Below are 22,148 nucleotides of genomic sequence, written 5' to 3'. Positions count from 1 at the left end.
TGATGCTCCCAAGTCATTGGGAGCATCATATCCTCTGGGTGAAATGGCCACAAGAAGGGAACTGACGGAGTTTGAAAGAGGTGTTATGATAGAATGCCATGTTGCAGGCCTATCTGTTTGGCAAAATGTTGACAAATTGGGCCATCCCAAGTCAACAATCAGCAATAGCTTGCTAAGATAGAAGTTCAGGGAACCAACTGCAAGTTATACCCACAGTGGATGACCCACCACAATCATCAAACGTGACTGTAGGGTGCTATGAAGAATAAAATGTAAAAACTGCTATTCCTCGGCTAACACGTTGAAATGTGGAGTTCTGGGCATCAACTAGAAAATGAATCTGCACAAAAATATTCAGAACCGAAGCTCGCAACATGGGTTTTCATAGTAGAACCGCAATATGCAAGCCCCACATTACCCAAACCAACATGCAGTATTGTCTTCATTAATGCAAAGAATGTACAGTGGAACATGGAAGCTTGGAAAGCTGTGTTATGGAGTGGCGAATTAATGCTACACCCTCTGCCGAGCAGATGGACAAGTGTGGTGAATACCAAGCGAACATCTCTTACCAGAGGGCATAATCTCAACTATGAAATTTGGAGTTGGTGGTGGTGACTGTATGGTCCTGTTTTTCCTGGTTTGGCCTCGGATCGCTGTTTGTGGAGCCACGAACATTGAACTCTGAGAATTGTCTGAACAGTCTGGACAATGCACCGTGTGATAAGGCTGCTGCTATAGCTGCATGGTTTGTGGACATGAACATCACCACACTTGGTCTCCACAGAGCCCTGATCTGAACCCTATTGAACATCTGTGGGATGAATTGGAGCATCAGGTGAGGTCAAGAAACATCTGCCTAGGACCTCATTACATGCCTACAGAAGGAATGGTCAAATTCCCATTGATTGCTATTGTTTGATTTGTGGAAAGTATGCCCATAGGATTGCTGCAATCATTGCATTGAAAGGAGGTCCTACATGTTATTAAGGTGGATGCCATGGCTGTTTGTTCCTCACATTATGGTGACCAGTGACTTCTTTCCAAGCAGTGTAGATGACATGCATTCGCAACTTAGCATGATGAGTGCAGGCTGAGAAATTATTATGGGGGAACTTCAACTACAGGAATGTATTGAAAGTTGGAAAGATCACATGAGAAGAAAGAAATGGAATTTTTACACTTGCTAAGAGATAATTACATGAAAAAGCAGTGGATTTGGGGTTTTGAGAGTGCTGATTTGGTGATAGCATCATAGGATTTATCCATAACCAAGCTAGCCACATTACTTCTATTGGGAAGAATAATTATGCAGTCTTGACTTGAGAGGTTGATAAACCATGGAATTTTTCAGTTGAGAAGAGGTATATGTAGAATTGTAGGTAAGTGATTGTGACATACTTTGTAAGCAGAGTGAAACATTGCAGACTTATGCTGTTATCACTAAATATATATTGTTATTCAAATAAGAATTCTGATGTTATATGAGATCATAATTTTAACATGTTCTCACTTTCTTGATTTCTATGCAAGTTAACTTGTTTGCCAAGAACTGTATTACCTCTACCCTATATTTTCTGTATGTGACTGGGAACTAGCCACATAAGAATCTGCAAGAGAAGTTAGTAGTGCATGGAATATATATGGTCAGTGATTGTCTGAAGGAAGCAGTATCAGATGGTATACTAAGGTCAGGAGGATAAATCGTGTAGACGTTAGATGGATGAGTAGGTAGTATCAATAAACAGGAGCTGCAGAAGAAAAGGTTGTAAGGGTATATAAGGAGAAAAGTAATCAGCAAACTCAGGAGCAGTATGTGGTACAGGTAAGAAAGGTGACTAGCATGTTAAGACAAAATCAGATTATGAGAGGAAATCAGCCAAGCAGGCCAAAGGAAATACCAAAGAGTTTTTTGCTATGTGGTAAATACAAGCAAGTACTCTCCAGTACTTTAAAGGGTAACATTAAGAAAGTTTATGCCATGGATGGAGTTGGCAGAAGCAACATGAAATTGGATGGACTATCAGCCTGCATATTACAAGAATGTGCAAAGGAATTACAATTACTTATGACTGAACTGTTTAATTTAGTTTTCACTGGATGGTTAGGAACAAATAGCTTTGCAGAAAGAGGCTCCAAGACGAGTAGCAAATTATAGATCAACCAATATCTTGGGAGTGGTGGATGGTAAAAGGTATTGAAGAAGTTAGTCAAAGATAAAATTCAGGAATTGGGTAGATTAAGAATAATGATTACTCTGTGTGTTTGAATTGGGGGGGGGGGGACTTTGTAAACGTAGATCATGCCGTAGTAATTTACTTGCTTATTTATAATAATCATGATTGAGTTGGATAAGTGAGAAAATTACTGCTGGACTTTGTGTTGGCATTTGACAAGGTACCATGTGGAACAAATTGAAGCAAATGAGGAAAGATATGAAGTTGGTGATATGGATAGGAGCAAGGTTGATGGAAATCAACCCTGCTCCTATTACAATGACAAAATTGTATTTCAGGAAATTCTAGCTACAGGTTTGGGGAGTTGAAGTTTGTAGGGTATATTGCAGTAGTGGCTAAAATAGCTCAAAAGGATTACTTGTGTTTCTGAAGAACACTAACAAGAAGAGATAAGGAAGTTATCATTGCTCTTTATAGAGCAGTGATATAAACATCTGGATAACTACAAACAGTTCCAGTTACCGGTTTCCTTAGGATTAAGGAAATAGTGGAAAGAGTCCACTATTTCCAGTGAGAATTTGTAGGTTGGAAAAGAGGAGAGAAATAGAAATGTATGTTACTAAAAGTTTTTTTTAGGATTAATGTAGAGAAAATTTTTCATGTGCTGAAGGAAACAGAACAAGGGATCATTCCTAGAACTGAGTAAGGATGTGGTTAAGAAGGTTGTCAAGATGATTTTTTTTTTTAGTTGGAGAGATGAATGAATTAATAGAATGGTTTGCCAGAATAGGTTGTGAGTGCTTAGTAGGTGGGAGAGTTATGATAGGCATTTATTGTATGGGCCTTTGAGATGAGTCATCAGACTCTGAGATAACTGTGTGGTAATAATAATAAAAGTTTTTACTATGAAGATATAGCTATAAGTACTGTACTTTGTATCCTTTGTTGAAGTGATCTGAATATATTTCAGCCCATTTAACAGATGCCAGCAATTTTTTAAATTTTTTTTTTTAATGTTTACAGAGAAAAAATATAAAAAAATTTCACTTGAAGAGACTGATGGAATCCTGAAACAGTTAAACCAAAGGATATTCTTCTCTAAAATTATAAACCAATAAACATATTCGCATATGAAAGCAAAAATAATCAACTATAGCAGTGAAGATATTAGCTACTAGAGACGATATAGTAAAGAGGTGGTGAGAAGACTTTAACCAACAATAAACTGCAAACCCTGCTAAAACTTTTGAACAGAGTACTTATTCTACCTATCACCTAAAAATGCTTAACAACATACTAGACAAAGTAGAAGAAAAGTATAAAGCAATTTCAGAGGTGGCAAAGCATGAAGTGCTCATAGTGGCCAAATTCATCGAATATGGTTATAGTGAATTAACTACTGAAACACATAAGCTGATATTTTTAATATATAAAAATGAAGGGTAGTCTTTCAAAATGGAAAGAATTACTAATCAAACCAATGATCAGTGGCCATACTAATACTAGTGACTGGGTAAGGTTGCCTAGGGGACTGTGGAAAGTTGAATACAATGACACATTAAGATGGTGTTGTGGAGCTTGCCAGATATAAGAAGGGGTGATATGATTGTGACATGTAAGTTTAAGTTTGGGGAATTACTGCATAGGTGTATTTCCACATTCATATTCCATAGCTGTTGTAATGATTCATGTTAAAGTTCTGGAATAAAAACTACATGGAACTGGAATGAAAATAAATAATTTACTAACTAAATATTTACACTCTTACATTTTGCCAACACTAGTTAGCACTTTAAAGCCACATTCACACAGCAAAGACTGAGAATGAAGTGACTTCAAAAACAAGGACAGTTTATAAAAGGTGACAGTGGTGCTCTGTACAGTGATTTTCTGTGATTACTGTTGATGGGAAGATAGGGTAGTGAGTCCAGATTTGTGTAGGATTACACCAGTTCCATTGCACTTAACCAGGTTAAGTGCAATGGAACTCATGTTCTAGGAATACCACAATATTCCTAGAACATGAGTTTCTAGGAATATTGTGGTATTTGAACTGGGATCTGTGTAATATCTTTCTTCTACCTGATGAAAAGATCTTCTAAAGCAGTGGTCTCCAAACTTTTTTGATCGAGTACCCCAAGACAGAAAAAATAAATAGCGTGTACCCCCAATTGATTGAGCAAAAATCTATTGTAATAAGTATTATAAAGAGGAAATATGCCTTGTATCATCATATAATTAAAAACGCTAGATATTTTTACACATTATTTTTATTATTAACAGCTTACAAACATATTTATTACAATATTTGATGTGAACAATGGCCTTGCATTTCTTTCATAATTTCTTGAAATTCTGGCTTCTGATACTTTTGATAGCTTCTGATACTGCGATACGTTGCTTCTTTAAATTATCTGCAATGATTTCTATACATCTACCAATAGTATTTGCTGATAAGGGAATGCATTTTAGTTATCTGCATATTCTTTTCCATGGATTGTTTCTACCATTTTTATGGCGGTTGGGAGTACAAGTGTTTCCCCAATGGTGTGTGGCTTTTGGTCTTTTGCAATTAAGAATGCAACCTCAAGAGATGCCTCCAAATATTTATAGTTAATTTTCGTGAATTTTTTTAAGTTGTTGGATTGAGAATTACATGTCTTCAAACATCATTCAAAGAATTGTAAAGATTTGTATTCGTGTTCAGGATGTTTAGTTTTCAAGTGTCTTACTAATAATGATGGTTTCGTACTTCCATTATATAGCGTCTCATGACACAATACACATGTAGGACGAGGTTCATTGTTGACTATCATCGATGTAAATCTCCATTTCGAGTAGTCTCTTTGATCATTTCGAACTTTCTTGGGCAAGGTTTGGTTAAGTTTCAGATTAATGTTTTTATCATTTAATTTGACTGATAATGAACTTGTTTGAATAGAAGAATCAATCCTATCTTTTCCTTGTTGTTCGTCTGATGTAGAAGTACTATCATAATTATCTTCAATTCGCAGTTTCTTTGGAGGAAATTTTTTTAACCATTTATCCATTTTGTGAGGGTTAATTTGTAAAATTTAAATATAATTCATTTACTATTGATAATATCACACTTTTAAAAAATGTAAAAAATTTTGATAATATTAATTTACTATTTCTAGGGTAAATGTAAAAGTAAGCACAAAAAGGCATTAGAATTGCACAGAAACAATATATACTAAAAAAAAATCATTACACTTACTACTAATAGTCAAATAATTAATACAACTATGGTGTCATCTGTAGATAGCAGGATAACTAAGCAATTTTCCTTCTCTAGTTGGGCTTATCAACACTAGGATGCTCTACAAACAATGGATAAGAAGTAAGAGATTTACTCCCTAGTTTTAAAAAAATGACAACTTTGCCACGGACGATTATGTGGCCCAGTGGGCGCTACTTGCAAATTTAAGTTTACAGGATCTTTATAACGTCTTTGTCTATATTAGATATATGTTTAATTGATGAAAGAAAGTAATATTCTTTATCTTTAATTAATTACTTAATTTTTTTCCTATCAATATAAAACTTTTTTGATGTAACCCCACGTATCGACTTGTGTACCACACTTTGGAGACCACTGTTCTAAAGCATTTGAATTAAGTGGTGTACTCACTTTGAACACGTGGTCTGTAGAATGATTGGTCTCTATGATAGCTTGGAAACAATGAATGAATTTCAACCTATAACTTCCCTGCTGCTGGGGTAAAGGCCTCTCCCATTGCAGAAGGGTTGGGTTTACTTCTCCCTTGGTGACTCACTCCATCTTGGGAGAGTATATACGTATTTGTCTGGATGAATTTTTGAAGGTGAAAGACGATCACAAACGTCCATGCCATAGGCGGGATTCAAACCCGCAACCTCTTATGCTAACCACTCGGCCAGCCAGGCCAGTGGAAACATAGTAAATTATAAAATCTGAGGGGGGGGGGGTCTCTTATCTGCTATCCAGCTTTGCTGGTTAAAAAAAAAAACTGGCTGTCCATTTATTGTTTGCAGCTTGTTGATTCTGTTGCATGGACTACATTTTTTCTTCCAAGTATCCTTTATTAGATTAACATTAGTAATGATTTTGTTTTCTTTCATATAAATTATTTTATGTTATAAAAATATTTTACTCATATGTAGTTTATACTTGATTCTTTCAGATATTTGGAGCAATGATTTCTTGTTCCCTTAAAATGAGTGATCATTTCTATGGCACAGGAGAATCTTTCTTATTTACCTTTAGTCCTTCATTTAAGGTATGTAGCTTTTTTTTTAAAATGGATATGATGGAAACAAATGTTTTCATCATTGTTATAATTGTATGTTATGATTATATAATTAGTCCATTATATAATCATAACATACCTGACTCATCTTCTTGGAGTCAGTCAGGTGGCTAATTGCTGGATGCTGACACTAAAATAGTTATTGACACAATACTTGTTATAAGGTACCTGAGACAAATAAGGCCCACCTTATTTAAAATTTGAATAAGTTAGACAATAGTTTAGATTAATTGAAACAACAGTGTTCATATTAAAGTTTGTATTATCACTAATTAAAAAAAAAAAACCACAAATAAGAACAATTCTTGCAGTAATTTATATTTTAACCAAGTCTTTAAAAAACACCTTGTGTGGGCCTTATTAAACCACAGTAGTTTAATAAAGCCCTTGAACAAAATTAAATATTTAAAAAAGAATATAACAATTATTTTTAATTATTATTAATTTTAATCATAATTATTAGCTTAAGAACAGTCATAAGGGCATACAAATACGCCACATTCTTCTTGAGACCAACACACTCTTTGTGGTACCTTTGAAGACACCGTGTTCATTGCCTCATATCAGCAACCTTTTCTTCTCTGTATCCATGGCAATACCACCCCTCTTTTGACACTCTGTTTGTTCCTTTATTTTTTTTTGGTTCTTCCTGTTTTTTAGTGGCAGCCATCTCTTTCTTACTATCCTTTTCTTTGAAAAGATCTTTGGTCACTCTCTGGCCCTTATAATTTAACGCTTTCCTTCATGGTGTTGCCTTTACAACTGCATAATTTGGCTTTGGCATTAACTCCTGAAATGATGACTTCAAAGAGTTCTTTGTTTTTAGATTTGCCAATGGAATCTCATCATCGGAGTTATCTGAATCACAAAATGGAGGATTAGGACATATTCTTACAGCTCGAGCAGGATTCAAAAATTGAGCTTTACGTTTAGAAATTGTTGGGTTTCTCTTTAAAAATAACTTCAACCAATCTTTTCCTGTGAGGCTACTTTCTTTATTGAAGTTATTCCTAATTTCATTTTGTTTGCAAAATATAAAAGTTTGCCTGTGTATAGCTTTTGGAGTTAAAGGGATGCCAATTGAAGCAAACTTTACTATTCTTTCAAGTTCTTCTCTTGTTCTTTTGTTAGCACAGTATTTCTTCCTAATCTTCTCGTCATCTTCTCTGTCTTTAAATGGTTCCTCAATGTTCTTCTAGGTACTCCATAGTGTTCTGATGCTGCACGTTATGATAGTTGTCCTTTTGCACAGCTTTCATAGCTGCTTCTAATCTTTCATCAGTCCAAAGACCCTCGTTTCTTCTTAATTTCTGACATTTTCAGAGGCCTTTAGCAATAAAATAAGTAACTATTATGAGCAATCACCAAAAAATAAAATTATAAATTATAGCAGTTTAATAAGACCCATCAACAAATTTACTGGGCCTTATTAACCCCCACGAACTAGATTAGATCACATCTATTTTCACGTAAAATATGAATTCAAATCAATTAAACCATTTTTTATCATAAAACTGAATATTGAAAGAACAATTTAAATATAAAAACAATGCAAAAAGAACAATATTTTTAATTAAAACTTATGAATTATTGTGGCGTAATATTATTAAACAGGAAGACACAACAGCCTCCAACAAAGGTCTAGGTCAAACTGACACAATACAGTCGCTAGACAATATGGCACCACTGATTTGCCATTGCTTATTGCGTCCTCTGTGTGTGTAAGAAACCAAACCGGTGCAACATAAATGTGATTTTTTTTTAAATGGGCTTTATTAGACACTGGGCCTTATTTGCCTCAGAAACCTTACTTCTTGAATTCATGCACTGAAAAAAAAAAAAAGAAGCAAGATGAGAGGAAATGAGTGGAAAAGATTCACAGTGCAAGAAGATTGAATTTAGTACTGGTGAGTGGTTATGTAGTTTTGACTTAGATGTGGCAATGAGCTTTGACTAAGAAAGGATGCATGTGGAAATGTAAGGTAGGTGATTATAATAAACTGAAGGAAGCTAGAACTCTTACATGTGGATGTTTTTGGGTTGGTAGATAATTTCATTGCATTGTGTAGGTTCACCATCACCTTTCTAATTGGAGGCTTGAAGTGGTTTGAAAAAGTTCTGTTTGCTCTCTTGAGGTTCCAGATAATCAAACCCTTCTTCTGCTCTCGATGCTCACAGCATTTTAAAGCAGGAGTTGCATAAAAAGAGAATGTTGTGGATCACTTATCATGAGAAGAGTGATTGAGGAGCATCATAACCATGGTGAGGAATGCAAAATCTGATTATAAAAAGAAGTTAACTGAACAGGGAAATATAAGAGAATTTTATTGCTATGCAGCAAGTATGAGGCCATGGAAGAATAACATTAGTTGAATACGAACGATGAGAAAATGTCAGATGCACTAGAAATACTGAAGTAAGTCTTAAGTTTAATAAGTTATATATATTCTAGGCAGACTCATAAGTTCTCTGGATGTTGAGGTGAAATTAAAGTCGCTGAGTTAGAGGTATTAAAATGAAGCTTCTAATCAGAAGCTTGATTAGAATACAGTTGGATGGATGTGGTGCTGAAGAAATATGTAAGAGAGTTCCCCTGACATAGTTGTTCATCTTGTCTCAGTACATGCATGATTCCTTATGGGTGGAAGGTAATTGTGTTATACAGGGGTAGAGCAAGGACTCGTGCAACAAATCATCTTAGTATCATTTCTATCCGTGCAGTTAGCCTAGTGGCTGTGCGCTTCGCAACCATATGACTGGGGGAGGAATGTCCCAGGTTCGATTCCCGTTGAAGACGTGAGGTATTTGAGGATCTTCCTCAGCCATAGCCAAGTTAGCCGGTCTTGGGCGCAGGCAGTAGGGTTTTTCCGCCTTTTTTCCATAACAGAACCTTTATCTGGCATTTTTCATCTCACAAACAGGCAAACTGGCCCCATGAACACACACAGATCTACAGCCATAAATACTTAACCCCCCCCCCTATGAGGGGGCTCAACTCTCCCCAATGGGGATGGGGGAGAAAAAGGGAGGAAACTCCATACGCATAAGTAAATATCATTTCTGGTATGGTTAGCAAGCTATTGGAAAGGCTGGTTAGGAAGTGCATCCAAAGGTGTTTAGACAGCACTAGGATCCTCTATGGAGGATAGCATAGTTTTGTTAAAGGTAGGTTTTGCTTGAGCAGTCTCCTCTTTCTGTAACAGTGACAGCATAGTTGGATAAGGGAAATTGATATACCATGATGTTTGGATTTTGCTAAGGTATTTGACAGTATTGAAGTTGTGCAAACTCGGTGCAATGGATATATAAAATAAATTTGTGAATATGGAGTGGAGAGTGGCTAAGCCGACGGGTATCAGAAAGTGATGTATGGAGGTGATGAGTCTAAGAAGAGAGGAAGTTGACCAGTGGTGTGCTGTAGGGATCTGTACTTGTTCTACTGTTGGGATCAATACTTGGACTGTTAACTTGTATGTTAATGGTACTGGGAATGATCTAGAGCAGCGCTTCCCAAACTGTGGGCCGTGGCCCCCTTAGGGGCCATAGGTTTTGTTGAGGGGGGGGGCGTGAAATAATGAAAACAAATTTAAAATGTTTTAAGACTAAGTAAATGTTTTTATTTTAAAAGAAACATATTTAACTTTTATTATTTATTATTTCTTTTTCGTTATTTTTTATATTTTAATATCAAGAACTGTTGATATTGACTTTATATGCATATCAAAACTCGTTTTATATTATCACTGTCATCCGAGCTAGTTTTCTGTTACCAATAAAAGTTTCGCATATACTTCACACATGAAAAATAGCTTAAAGAAGTTCATGTGGGGAGATAGTAACTCGCTTGCAGTGAACACGCTCTCCCTAACAGCCACTATACTGCAGAGGCAATAAAAACAAGTGCTTTTATTATGCCAGTGAATAAGGTATGAGGAGTCTGTGTAATATATTTCTCAACAAATAGTGCAATTAGAGACAACTGGGATAAAAACACACTAATTAATGAATCACATGTCCCCTCATACAGAAACTATGCTGTATAGACTGAAACAAAACCATATTTGGCAAGAATATAGAAAATAAATATCAAGAAGGTGGCAAAATATTCTGGAGGTTGTTGAAGAAGCTAAGGAATGGAGGAAAGAATGCTGTAAAAGGAATTAGAGATGATAAAGGTGAAATGAAAACAGGAGAAAAAGATATCCTTGAAGTATGGAGTAATTACTTTGAAAAACTGCTAAATGAAACAAGCAGTGATGACAGCACAGTGATAAAAAACACTGACCAGGCATGCAGTCAGGAATACATATCCATACTTGAAGTAGAAAAAGCCATCAAAGGCTTGAAATGTGGAAAGGCAGCAGGAGTAGATGATATTCGACCAGAAATGCTGAAGTATGGTGGTATAAGAGTCTTACAGTGGCTGCACTGCATAGTTCAGAAAGCCTGGACAGAGGGACGAATTCCCGATGATTGGAGTAGAGCTCTCATAGTACCCATATATAAAAAGGGAAATAAAACTGAATGTGAGAATTACAGAGGTATTTCCCTACTGAGTGTTCCTGGCAAGATCTATGCAAGTATACTTGAGAAACGGTTGAGAAGAATTGTGGAAGAAAAGCTTGGTGAAGAACAAGCTGGATTCAGGCCAAATAGAGGCTGTCAGGATCAGATCTTCACTTTACGACAAATAGTCGAGAAAGCATGGGAATATAACAAAGATCTGTATTTAAGTTTTGTCGATTTGGAAAAGGCATATGACAAGGTGCCAAGAGAGAAGCTATTCAATACGCTGCAGTTATATGGTGTCAATGGGGCATTATATCAAGCAATACTTAGTCTTTATTTGAGTTGTGAGTCAGCAGTTAGAATTGAAGGAAGTACAGGAAGATGGTTTAATGTTAAATCTGGTGTGAGACAAGGATGTACATTATCCCCTCTGTTATTCATTATCTATATGGATCACATTATGAAGGAAAGTGGTATTAAACATGATATCAAAATTGGAGATGTTAATGTCAGCTCTTTGCTTTATGCGGATGATGTTATACTTCTAAATAAATCCGCTACAAGTCTGCAAGATTCTCTGACTAAATTGAATAGCTGTTGTAATAGATATGGTATGAAGGTCAGCAATAAAAAGACAAAGACAATGAAAATAGGCAGAATCATTGAAAATGTCAACTGTGTTGTGAATGGAGAACCTGTGGAACAAGTAAAACATTTCAGCTACTTAGGCACAATTTTTACTGAAGATGGTAAACTAAATATAGAAATAGACAACAGAATCAGCAAAGCTGGTATCGTGGGAAGTCAATTGAATAAATTCATATGGAATAAGAAAGAAATTAGTCGGAACACTAAATTAGCTGTATACAAGACTGTGTTCAAACCAATTTTAACTTATGGATCTGAGAGCTGGGTCAGAAGTAAAACACTTGACCAAAGACTAGAGACCGCAGATATGAGAGTCCTGAGAAAGATTAGAGGTGTGAACAGATGGCATCAATGGCAATATCATATTAAAAATGAGGATATTAGGAAAGAACTTGACATTGTCAGCATTCAGGAATGCGTTAGCAGAGCTAATCTCAGATGGTATGGTCACTTAAATAGAATGGGAGAGGAAAGATTAGCAAAACAAGTGTTCTCTGCCATGTTGGCAGGAAAACGACCCAGAGGAAGACCAAGATATAGGTGGATTGATACGGTACAAAGTGCCTTAGACGATAGAAATATAAGATCTGATAATGTTGGAGTCTTGACAAGTAACAGACTGATTTGGAGGAAAATTGTAGATAGGAAGTTAGTAATGATGTAATTTTTTCATGTAGTACTGTCATATCCTGTACACCCCTTGAGGGTACATGGCAGGAATTTGATGATGATGATGATGATGATGATGATGAGTCTGTGTAATATATTTCTCAACAAATAGTGCAATTAGAGACAACTGGGATAAAAACACACTAATTAATGAATCACATGTCCCCTCATACAGAAACTATGCTGTATAGACTGAAACAAAACCATATGTTGCATGGGCAAACACAGTATCTTACTAAAAACTATTGTTATTAATTAGATGTGTGCGAGTTCGATTTCCCAAGGCAGCAATAAAATTCAACTGAACGTGTTAAAATTCGTAAAAGTGTTAAAACTAAGTAATATATATGTATAATGAATGTTATGGGAGTTTCACATATGGAATTCAGTTGAAGAGAGTTAACATTTCAACTCAATTGTCAGCTATGCTTTTATCTTTCGGTTGTGCGATCTTTTGTTAATACTGCACCAATCATAGGCACGTTTTAATAAACAGACTGCCTTTGCTGTCTGTTTCGCGTTAGGCTTAATTACCATAAAAGGAGAAATGTCACAAAAGTGAAAAATGTTCCTGGTCCGGGGATTTCCTTATTCAGATAATATTCACTAATTTCATGTTATCAGTCTGTGGTGTGCCAGTATCGGTAAGTGGTGATATTATTTGATCTATTCTACGTTAAAAAATTTAACCCTGAGATGGATAAGTGGCTGATAAGAAATAAAAAAAAAATCCCGCGAACAATCGGAAGAAGCAGAAACAGACTCAAAAAAAAAAAAAAAAAAAAAAAAAAAAAAAAAAAAAAAAAAAAGGACAGTATTTCATATTTTACCAGAACAGCCCGCATTGTCTTCAGAACCAAACGGTAAGAGGCAAAAAATGTAATATATGCATTTGATTTTTGCAATATTCGCTGTGTATGTTTTGTATTGAATATAAATACAATAAATATTATAATAATATATCTCTCTATTACGATTTTGTTTCGGGGGGGGGGGGCGTGAAATATTTTAATTTTTGCAAAGGGGGGCCCTGACATCCAGAAGTTTGGGAAGCACTGATCTAGAGGGCAATAGCCAGTTTTTTTTTAAGATACCAAGTTTGTCAAGTGATAAGGGGACACATAGGATCTCTTCAGGCTGACTTAAATAGACTGATTGTATGGACAAATGTTAATGGAATTCAATTTATTTCAGAATGTAAGGTTATGCAATAAGGACAAAAGATGTTGCAAGCAGAATATCATCACATTAAAGCATCACATCATCACATTAAAGCATCACATCAGATAAGTACACTGTTGACTTGAAGATGAAAGTTATTCTTTTACTTTTCAAGAATTTGATAAGACTAAATCCGAACTGTTGTGCACAGATATGGTCACCTGTTCTGGAAAGATAGGCATATTCAAAAAGATCCAGTGACTGGTAATGAAGACGATAACCATGCTATGGAATTTTACATAAAGGAGAGATTGTGTTGTTGTTATCTTCAAGGTTTGAGGGATAGATGGATAAAAGGATATAACAGATATAACTTATTATAGGTACAAAGAAATATTGAAACTTATGGCAGTTAGGGGAAGCACTTGGAGTCATATCTGAAGCTGACAAAAGGTGTGAAGAAATACAAGTTCAGATTCTTCTCATGGCATATGAGTGTGTGGAATGGGCTGCCTTGTAGTTTCAAGCATTCAAGGAGTGCTATAATAGGTTTTTGTGTGTAGCCTCACCAAACTGTGGATGGAATTATGTTAATATTGTTTTTAGTGAATTTTGGCCAGCTTGCTTTCTTGAGATACTATCTGGATATTGCAAGTCCTGTTATAATTAGGCAGGATCTCTGTAGCTGTGGGGAAAAGGAAATAGTATTTGATTGGTTGGGTTAAGAGGAGTTTATTCTGTATCAGTGGTGGTAAAGCAGAAGTCAGAAATTGTCTCTGATCTTCATCTTCCAGAGGTGCAGGTTGTTTGTTAGCTTCTAGTCGTCTGTTGTTTAAAGGCCTGGATTGTCATCATTTTTCTAACCCATAGTATACTGTACAAGTTGAAATCCCCAAGGACGGGCTAGCTGTGAAAGTGCAGAACTTGGCCAGTCAGGTAGAGAAGGCTTATATACATTGTAAATTAAGAAGTTGTACAGAGAAATACCACTGGAAAGGTCACTTGGTGAGATTCAGGGATGCCTTTGTATACATCACCAGGAATAGTAATATTTTCTTGTGAGGTGTGTTGAGCTTATTGTAAAGCAACGGTGTCTACTTTTTGCCTGCTATGGATATTATATACGAGAGTGGTCTGAAAAGTTCTCGGCCTCAACCGTAGATGGCAACACTATCGGCAAGATTTTTTTTTTTCCCATGTTGGTACATAATGTCATAAGCATCCATGTGAAATTGCAAGTCATTCTATCAAGTAGTTTGTTTTATACAGCTGTCTGAAGCAAAAGTGTTGTCTGTATCCCTTGAAATGGATAAAATTAAGTATTGTGCAGTTATAAAATTCTTTGTAAGAGCAGGTTTAATGGTAAAAGAAATTAATTTGAAGTTAATAAAAGTTTATGGGCACTCTTCTCCTTCATTTTGGACAATTAAGAAATGGGCTGCTGAGTTTAAACGTGGCTGTACTAGTCTTGAAGATGATTCACGTGAAGGACATCCAAAAAGTGTAAAACACCAGAAATCATTGATCAAGTGCACAATATGGTATTGGATGACCAGCGAGTCAAAGTGTGTGAAATTGCTGAGACTATAGTCATTTCAAAAGAACGTGTAGGATATATTTTGCATGAAGAATTGCAAATGAAAAAGCTTTGCGCAAGATGGGTGCCACGCTTGCTCACAGCAGATCAAAAATGCACTCACATGAAAATCTCTGAACAGTGCTTGGAGCATTTTAACAAGAATAAAACTGATTTTATGCATAGATTTATTACTATGGATGAGACTTGGATTCACCATTGCACACTAGAATCCAAACAGCAGTCAAAACATTAGACAGAAGCCAGTTGTTCAGCGCCAAAGAAGACAGTCAGTTCCATCAGCAGAAAAGGTCATGGCATCGGTGTTTTGGGATGCTAAAGGCATTTTGTTTATTAATTATCTTGAAAATATATAATTAAAATTATATATTTCCCCGGCAAAACAATAACCGGGGAATATTATTCCGATCTTTTAACCAGATTAGATGAAAAAATTTGTGAAAAAAGACCCGGTTTGCAGAAGAAAAAAAATCATCTTTCATCAGGACAATGCACCTGCCCACAAAAGTGTTTTGGGAAAGGGATCTGCACTATGAATTGTTGGAACATCCACCCTATTCCCGATATTTGGCTCTCTCTGACTTCTATCACTTCCCAAAACTAAAACTCTTTGTCGCTGGTCAGTGTTTTTCTTCGAATCAAGGGGTGATTGCAGCTATAGAGGGGTATTTTGCAGATCTTACTAAGAACCACTACAGGGATGGGATAATGGTGCTGGAGCATTGCTGGAATAATTGTATTAGTCTTAAGGGAGATTATGTTTATAGTTATAATTTTGAAATTATAAATTTGTTTTTTCATTGTTAGACCAAGAACTTTTCAGACCACCTCGTTAGTACCACTGATTTTGATCTAGTAAATTATGTTCAATTGGAAGATAGTCAGGAAATTCCCATGATTATCTTGATGTTTTTGTTCATTTTTAATGTAATTAGTAGACTTTTCGAACATAGCCTAAGCTATGAACACAAACTTTCTCGACCCAGGCGACACTTGGGGTGCTATCTCTACTGTTTTGAGTTTGATGTGGTGTGTATTTACTTTGAATTCCAAGGTGACATATTAGTCAGAAGTTTGTACTTCCTAGCTGGGCTAGTGCAGGCTATCATCATTCCCCAAAATATAGGTCATTCCTGACATGGAACAAATTCTTGTGCAGCTGCACCTGGACTGGTAGACTGTCATGGCAGTTGATCTTTGAGTACATCCCCAAGGGGTATGCTTATTTAATGATAACATAGGACACCATATCACACTGTTGTCTTAGTGTTCTGTAGCAATGCTGCTGTTGAACCAGGACTTATATTTATCAGATTGCCCTTCTTACTACTTGCCTTTCATATGATGGTGATTCACTGTCTGTCACTTCTAGACCTGTCCAGTTGCAGCATCAGCTCTGTGACTCAGAATATTTCTTGTGTATAATGTTTGTAAGCAGGATGGAATCGTTTGTAAAACTTCTTTCTTGCCACCATTTTGCTCAAAATATGATGGGAGTTTAACATTCAGGAATATGAGTAATTATGCCAGTTTTCAAAATTCTGTGAGTTATTTCTTCTATTTTGGGATTTGACTTGAGTTATATGTAATGCAGATATGGTAGTATGTCACAATGTCCTATGGCAAGTTGACATGCCAACCTGTTACCTTCTTAAATACTGATCTCTAAATAACTCTAGTGGGGTGAGAACTTCACTGCTAGTAAATGTCAGACCTGTCTTATTTCTCACAAAAGTTACCCTATTCTTGGTACACAATAAATAACGGAAAAAACTCACCTAGAAAGATTATTTATTAGTATAATTTTCAAGCCTGTGTGTCACAGTCATCTTCAGTACATTAAGCTCAAAATTAAACACTAACTGACAATTCCAAAAAGCGCCATCTAAGTAGCTGGCGTAAGATAACTAAAAAGGTCAATAACTTTCCTTAAAAAAAAAAAAAAAAAAAAAATTAATACAATAAAAAGTTAGGAAAGATTAGCTGATTTGTAAAGTACTATCTCCCATAAAGGGGATAGACGTAAGCCATCGGATCTGTTTAAGTTAGGAGAATGAAGTAGAGTTTCACATGTTTCTTTATAAAGGCGTTCCATGAGAAACTGACTTTTGTGAAGAACTCTTGTCTTTCTCCAGTGAACTCTGTGTCTAGTGAAGATGGCATGTTTAGAAAGTCCAGACTTTTCAGGTTTAAAGTATTCAATATAAGATTGGTGTTCTTCTAGCCGAATAGAGGCAGATCTTCCCGTTTGTCCGAAATAAGATAATCCACAAGAGCACGGAATCTAGTAGACACCTGGATGATTAAGATGTGGAAGCTTGTCCTTAGGAGAAGTGAGAAAGGTGGAGATTTTTCTAAACGGTCGAAAGGCAACAAAAATATTCAGTGGTTTTAAAACTTTTGCTATACGTTCACTGATGCCTTGTACATAAGGGATAGTAATGCGCATTATTTCCTCTGTGTTTGAAGAGGAAGACATATTAAAACTACTCAAAGTTCTTTTAATGAAGCAATTTTTATAACCGTTAGATAGAAAGGAAGAAGTTATGTATTGTAGTTCTTTCTGTAAAAGATTCGACCGTTGCCTTTTGACCGTTTAGAAAAATCTCCACCTTTCTCACTTCTCCTAAGGACAAGCTTCCACATCTTAATCATCCAGGTGTCTACCAGATTCCGTGCTCTTGTGGATTATCTTATTTCGGACAAACGGGAAGATCTGCCTCTATTCGGCTAGAAGAACACCAATCTTATATTGAATACTTTAAACCTGAAAAGTCTGGACTTTCTGAACATGCCATCTTCACTAGACACAGAGTTCATTGGAGAAGGACTAGAGTTCTTCACAAAAGTCAGTTTCTCATGGAACCCCTTTATAAAGAAACATGTGAAACTCTACTTCATTCTCCTAACTTAAACAGATCCGACGGCTTACGTCTATCCCCTTTATGGGAGATAGTACTTTACAAATCAGCTAATCTTTCCTAACTTTTTATTGTATTTTTTTTTTTTTTTTTTTTTTTTTTTTTTTTTTTTTTTTTTTAGGAAAGTTATTGACCTTTTTAGTTATCTTACACCAGCTACTTAGGTGGCACTTTTTGGAATTGTCAGTTAGTGTTTAATTTTGAGCTTAATGTACTGAAGATGCCTGTGACACACAGGCTTGAAAATTATACTAATAAATAATCTTTCTACGTGAGTTTTTTCCGTTATTTATTGTGTACCGATATGTCTACTTACGGTTTACCTCTTTTAAAACTTATTACCCTATTCTTACCTTCAACACCTTCAAAAGTCTACACAACATCAGATTTCCTCTCCTTGGGACAATTTAATTTCTGATATATATTTTTTTAAATGATATTAACATAAATTATGGGTGGTGGGAAGTAGATGGCATTATTGTAGCTGGAGAATTAAATAGAAAGGGAAATAGAAGGGGCATGTGTAGTATAGTAGAGTGCCCTCCCATGATGATTCCTTGGACTCCTCGGAGGTGTCACATAATAGTAATAATAATAATAATCGCTTCTTTGATATTCAGAAAACTAGATCTCTTTCGTTAAAGGCCAACTATTATTAGAACTGCAAAATTTTCTGTTAGTACTTGCATCTGGAGTAGTGTCCCTAAAAGCTTTCAGAAAAATTTTGTCTCTACAAAAAAAATAAGTAAAATCATCTTTGGCATTTCTCTTACCAATCGCTATTACACAAGCATTGTTTTTGCTACAGGAATTTTCTCCAGATATTTTTGTGGCCACTGTTAATCAGAAATTGGCATTAGTAAAATCTACTTTTCAACACTGAATTTGCAGCTTTTTACTCAAAACTAACTTTTTTATCTTCTTTATTCATCTCCTCTACTCTGGTTTCTGGAAAACTCTTTCCCTGTAAGATCACAAAATGACACTTATGTCCACATGTATTCAAATTGTTAATAAATTTCTTTCCACTGTCATATCACTCATATTACAACACCAGATTGTTCTTGCAAGTTTTTTTAGCTAGTTAGGAAGTATTCTGTACTTATTATTATTAAGTGAGACCTCCAGGGAGTCAAAGACTCATCGAGGGAGGCCACACACTACATACACCAGTTATCATACTTATTCTTGAATTCATTCACACTGCTTGCACTCGCAACATTCAATGGCAATCCATTCCAGTCATGCACCACTCTATGAGAGAAAAATTAGTCCTCATCCCCTTCTTAGCGGCATTCGTTCTCAGCTTCCAAGGATGCCCTCTAGTCCTTTCCCTACCCTCCATAAATTGAAAAATTTCATCAATAGAAATCCTGTATGACCCTTTCAGAAGTTTGTAAGTCTCAATCATATCACCCCTGTTTCCTAGTGTCTACAAATTTTCGATCTCTCTCTCCATAATCAGTATTCCACAATCCTGATATCATTTTTAACACTCTCCTTTGCGCTCTCTCCAATGTATCAGAATCACAATGGAAACCAGACTTGTGCACAATAGTTCAAGTGAGGTCTTATCAAGGCCTTGTAAAAAGGAAAAATGACATTCTTATCTTTACATGTGAACATTCATTTCAGTATTGCAATTATCTTGTGAGCTGTATTTGCAATCTTTGCTACATGGCTCCTGTACATCAACTTCCTATCTACTAACACTCCAAGATCCCTAACCTGATCAGTTTCTTCTCGCATAATCCCAATACTGATATAATACGACATTGGATATCTAATCACTCCGAAGTGAATGACTTTACATTTACTGACTTTGAACTGACATCCATTTTCCCATGCTCACAATACATTAACAAATTATATTCTGGTTTTTATTCTTTATTCAGCCATGAGCAATGTAAATTTGTACACATGAAATATCTTCATGACTAGGCCACTTTTATATACAGCAGTTGACTTCATAGTTTTTACTGTATCCCATAATGCACAGCATACACCCTTCTTGGGAATGCTATCCATGCATTAAAGAATATAATACCCAGACTGGTTTCAACTTTGATTAAGGGAGTGAAGGCTCTGCTAGAAGAAAACATGGTAGTGTCATAGCTCCATTTCCACATGGAATCATGATACAGTGGTGCCTCGTAGCTCATGTTTAATTCATTCCAGAAACCCGTTCGAGCTATGAATCATTGGAAGTCTGAATCATGATTTTACATAAGAAATAATGGAAAGCGAAATAATCTGTTCCATATCCAAAAAATTTCAATAATTTTTTTTTTTAATTTTATCTATCTTAGGTTTTTTTTTTTAATTTTAATTATTACATCAAAATAATAGTTAAGAATATTTTTTTAATATAAAAATCACAAAGACGAAAATAATGCTCCAGTTAAGTGTCTTCTTTCTGCTTCTTAGCTGGAGTTGAGAACGCTGATTCACGTTCTCTTTTTTCTGCAGAGAAGAATCTATCTAATGTTTGGTGCTGACGATTTTCTTTCATATTTTTAAAATAACCCATCACGTTGTCATCGAATAAGTTGATATTCCTGGTCACTACTGTCTTATTAGGGTGCCATTTTTCCACAGTAGCTTGTGTTCTAACCAAAAGAGAACAATTCTTGAAGGTCAGCATTGGAAATGCATCTTTAGATGTCCTTCTCTTCCAAAAAAAATTCCTTTTTCCACTTCTTTTTGTTGTTGATCATGAAGATGTTGAAGTTCTTCTGTGCTGAGTTCGGTTTTATGATCATCTATTAACTCCTCTACATCCTCATCACTCACCTCTAATCACTCACCATAGCTTTACCCAAAGACACAATTTCTGCTTGGAAAAAACTCTGGTTTTTTCCAAGCAGAAATCATTGTTTTAATAGAAACTTCTTTCCATGCCTTATCGACGATCCTTTAGCAATGAAGAATGTTGTAATGCTCTTTCCAAAATTCTTTAAGAGTCAGTTCTGTGGCATTGGTTATTTCAAAGCACTTTTGAAACATAGCTTTAATATACAGTTTTTTAAAGTTTGAAATCACTTGCTGGTCCATGGGTTGTATGGTAGAAGTGGTATTGGGCAGCAAAAACTTTATCTTGATGAAACTGAATTCACCAACTAAATCCTCCTCTAAATTTGGGTGGATGAACAGGAGCATTGTCCATCACTAGAAGAGCTTTTAATGGTAGATTTTTTTCAGTAAGATAAGCTTTTACAGTGGGAGCAAATTCTTGATAAATCCACTCAGTGAAAAACACTCTGGTAACCCACGCTTTCGTGTTGGCCCTCCACATAACACACCAAATTTGCTCTTTATGACATTGTTTTTTTTTAAAAACGCATGGATTTTCAGAATGGTAAACGAGCAAAGGCTTTATCTTACAGTCTCCACTAGCATTACCACAAAGCAGCAAAGTAATTCTGTCTTTCATAGGTTTATATCTCGGTGCCGTCTTTTCTTCTTTATGTGATATAGGTCCTTTTGGGCATTTTTTTTCCAAAAAAGACCTGTTTCATCGCAATTAAAAACCTGTTGAGATACAAATCCCTCACTATCCATGTACTCCTTAAAGGTTTTTACAAATTTGTCCGCTTCTTCTACATCGGCACTCGCAGCCTCTCCATGCATGACAACACTATGGATCCCAGTTCGTTTTTTGAATTTATCGAACCAGTTTCTACTTCCTTGAAACTCCCCATTTTCACTACTGGTCTCAGGTGTGCATTTCTTAAGTTCATTATGCAGATGTTTGGCTTTCTCACAAATAATTCTCTCAGTAATAACATCACCATGTAATCTCTTCTCATTTATCCACGCTAAAAGGAGTATTTCCATCTCTTCAATAACATGATCTCCTGGAGGTCAATGTTGTCACAACTTTAGCCACATTTGCTACTTTTATTGCTTTCTTATTCTTAAGAATGCTACTTATCGTTGACTTTGACATTTTAAACATCGTCGGCAGATCCGTCAACCGTGTACCGCTTTTGTGTTTCATGATAATTTCTTTTTTCATCTCAATTGTCGATACTACAACTTTTCTTTTAGGTTTTGTTCTTTCTACATTCTTGGATACCATGGGTAATAAAAAAAAAATGCCAAAATCAGTTACAAATTCTCTGCACAAAAGTATCGCGCAATAACTAGGCTATGT

At 35.7% G+C, this 22,148-nt stretch overlaps 1 protein-coding gene across 2 annotated transcripts in view; it reads left to right on the top strand.

The window, feature by feature from the left end:
* Nucleotides 1-22,148, top strand: part of LOC150094651 (oxidation resistance protein 1A-like) — a 308,638-nt gene that overhangs the window by 268,773 nt on the left and 17,717 nt on the right. For both annotated transcript variants that reach the window (XM_090411008.1, XM_090411009.1), the window contains one exon: nt 6,362-6,457. In XM_090411008.1, the coding sequence (XP_090267134.1) occupies nt 6,362-6,457 (96 nt within the window). The remainder of the gene's footprint in view (nt 1-6,361; nt 6,458-22,148) is intronic.

The sequence above is a fragment of the Typopeltis vanoorti genome, chromosome 21, assembly GCF_054136105.1.
Source record: "Typopeltis vanoorti isolate ZY-2024b chromosome 21, IOZ_Tvanoo_1.0, whole genome shotgun sequence".
Classification (NCBI taxonomy): domain Eukaryota; kingdom Metazoa; phylum Arthropoda; class Arachnida; order Uropygi; family Thelyphonidae; genus Typopeltis; species Typopeltis vanoorti.
This window is presented reverse-complemented; position numbering and strand designations above follow the sequence as displayed.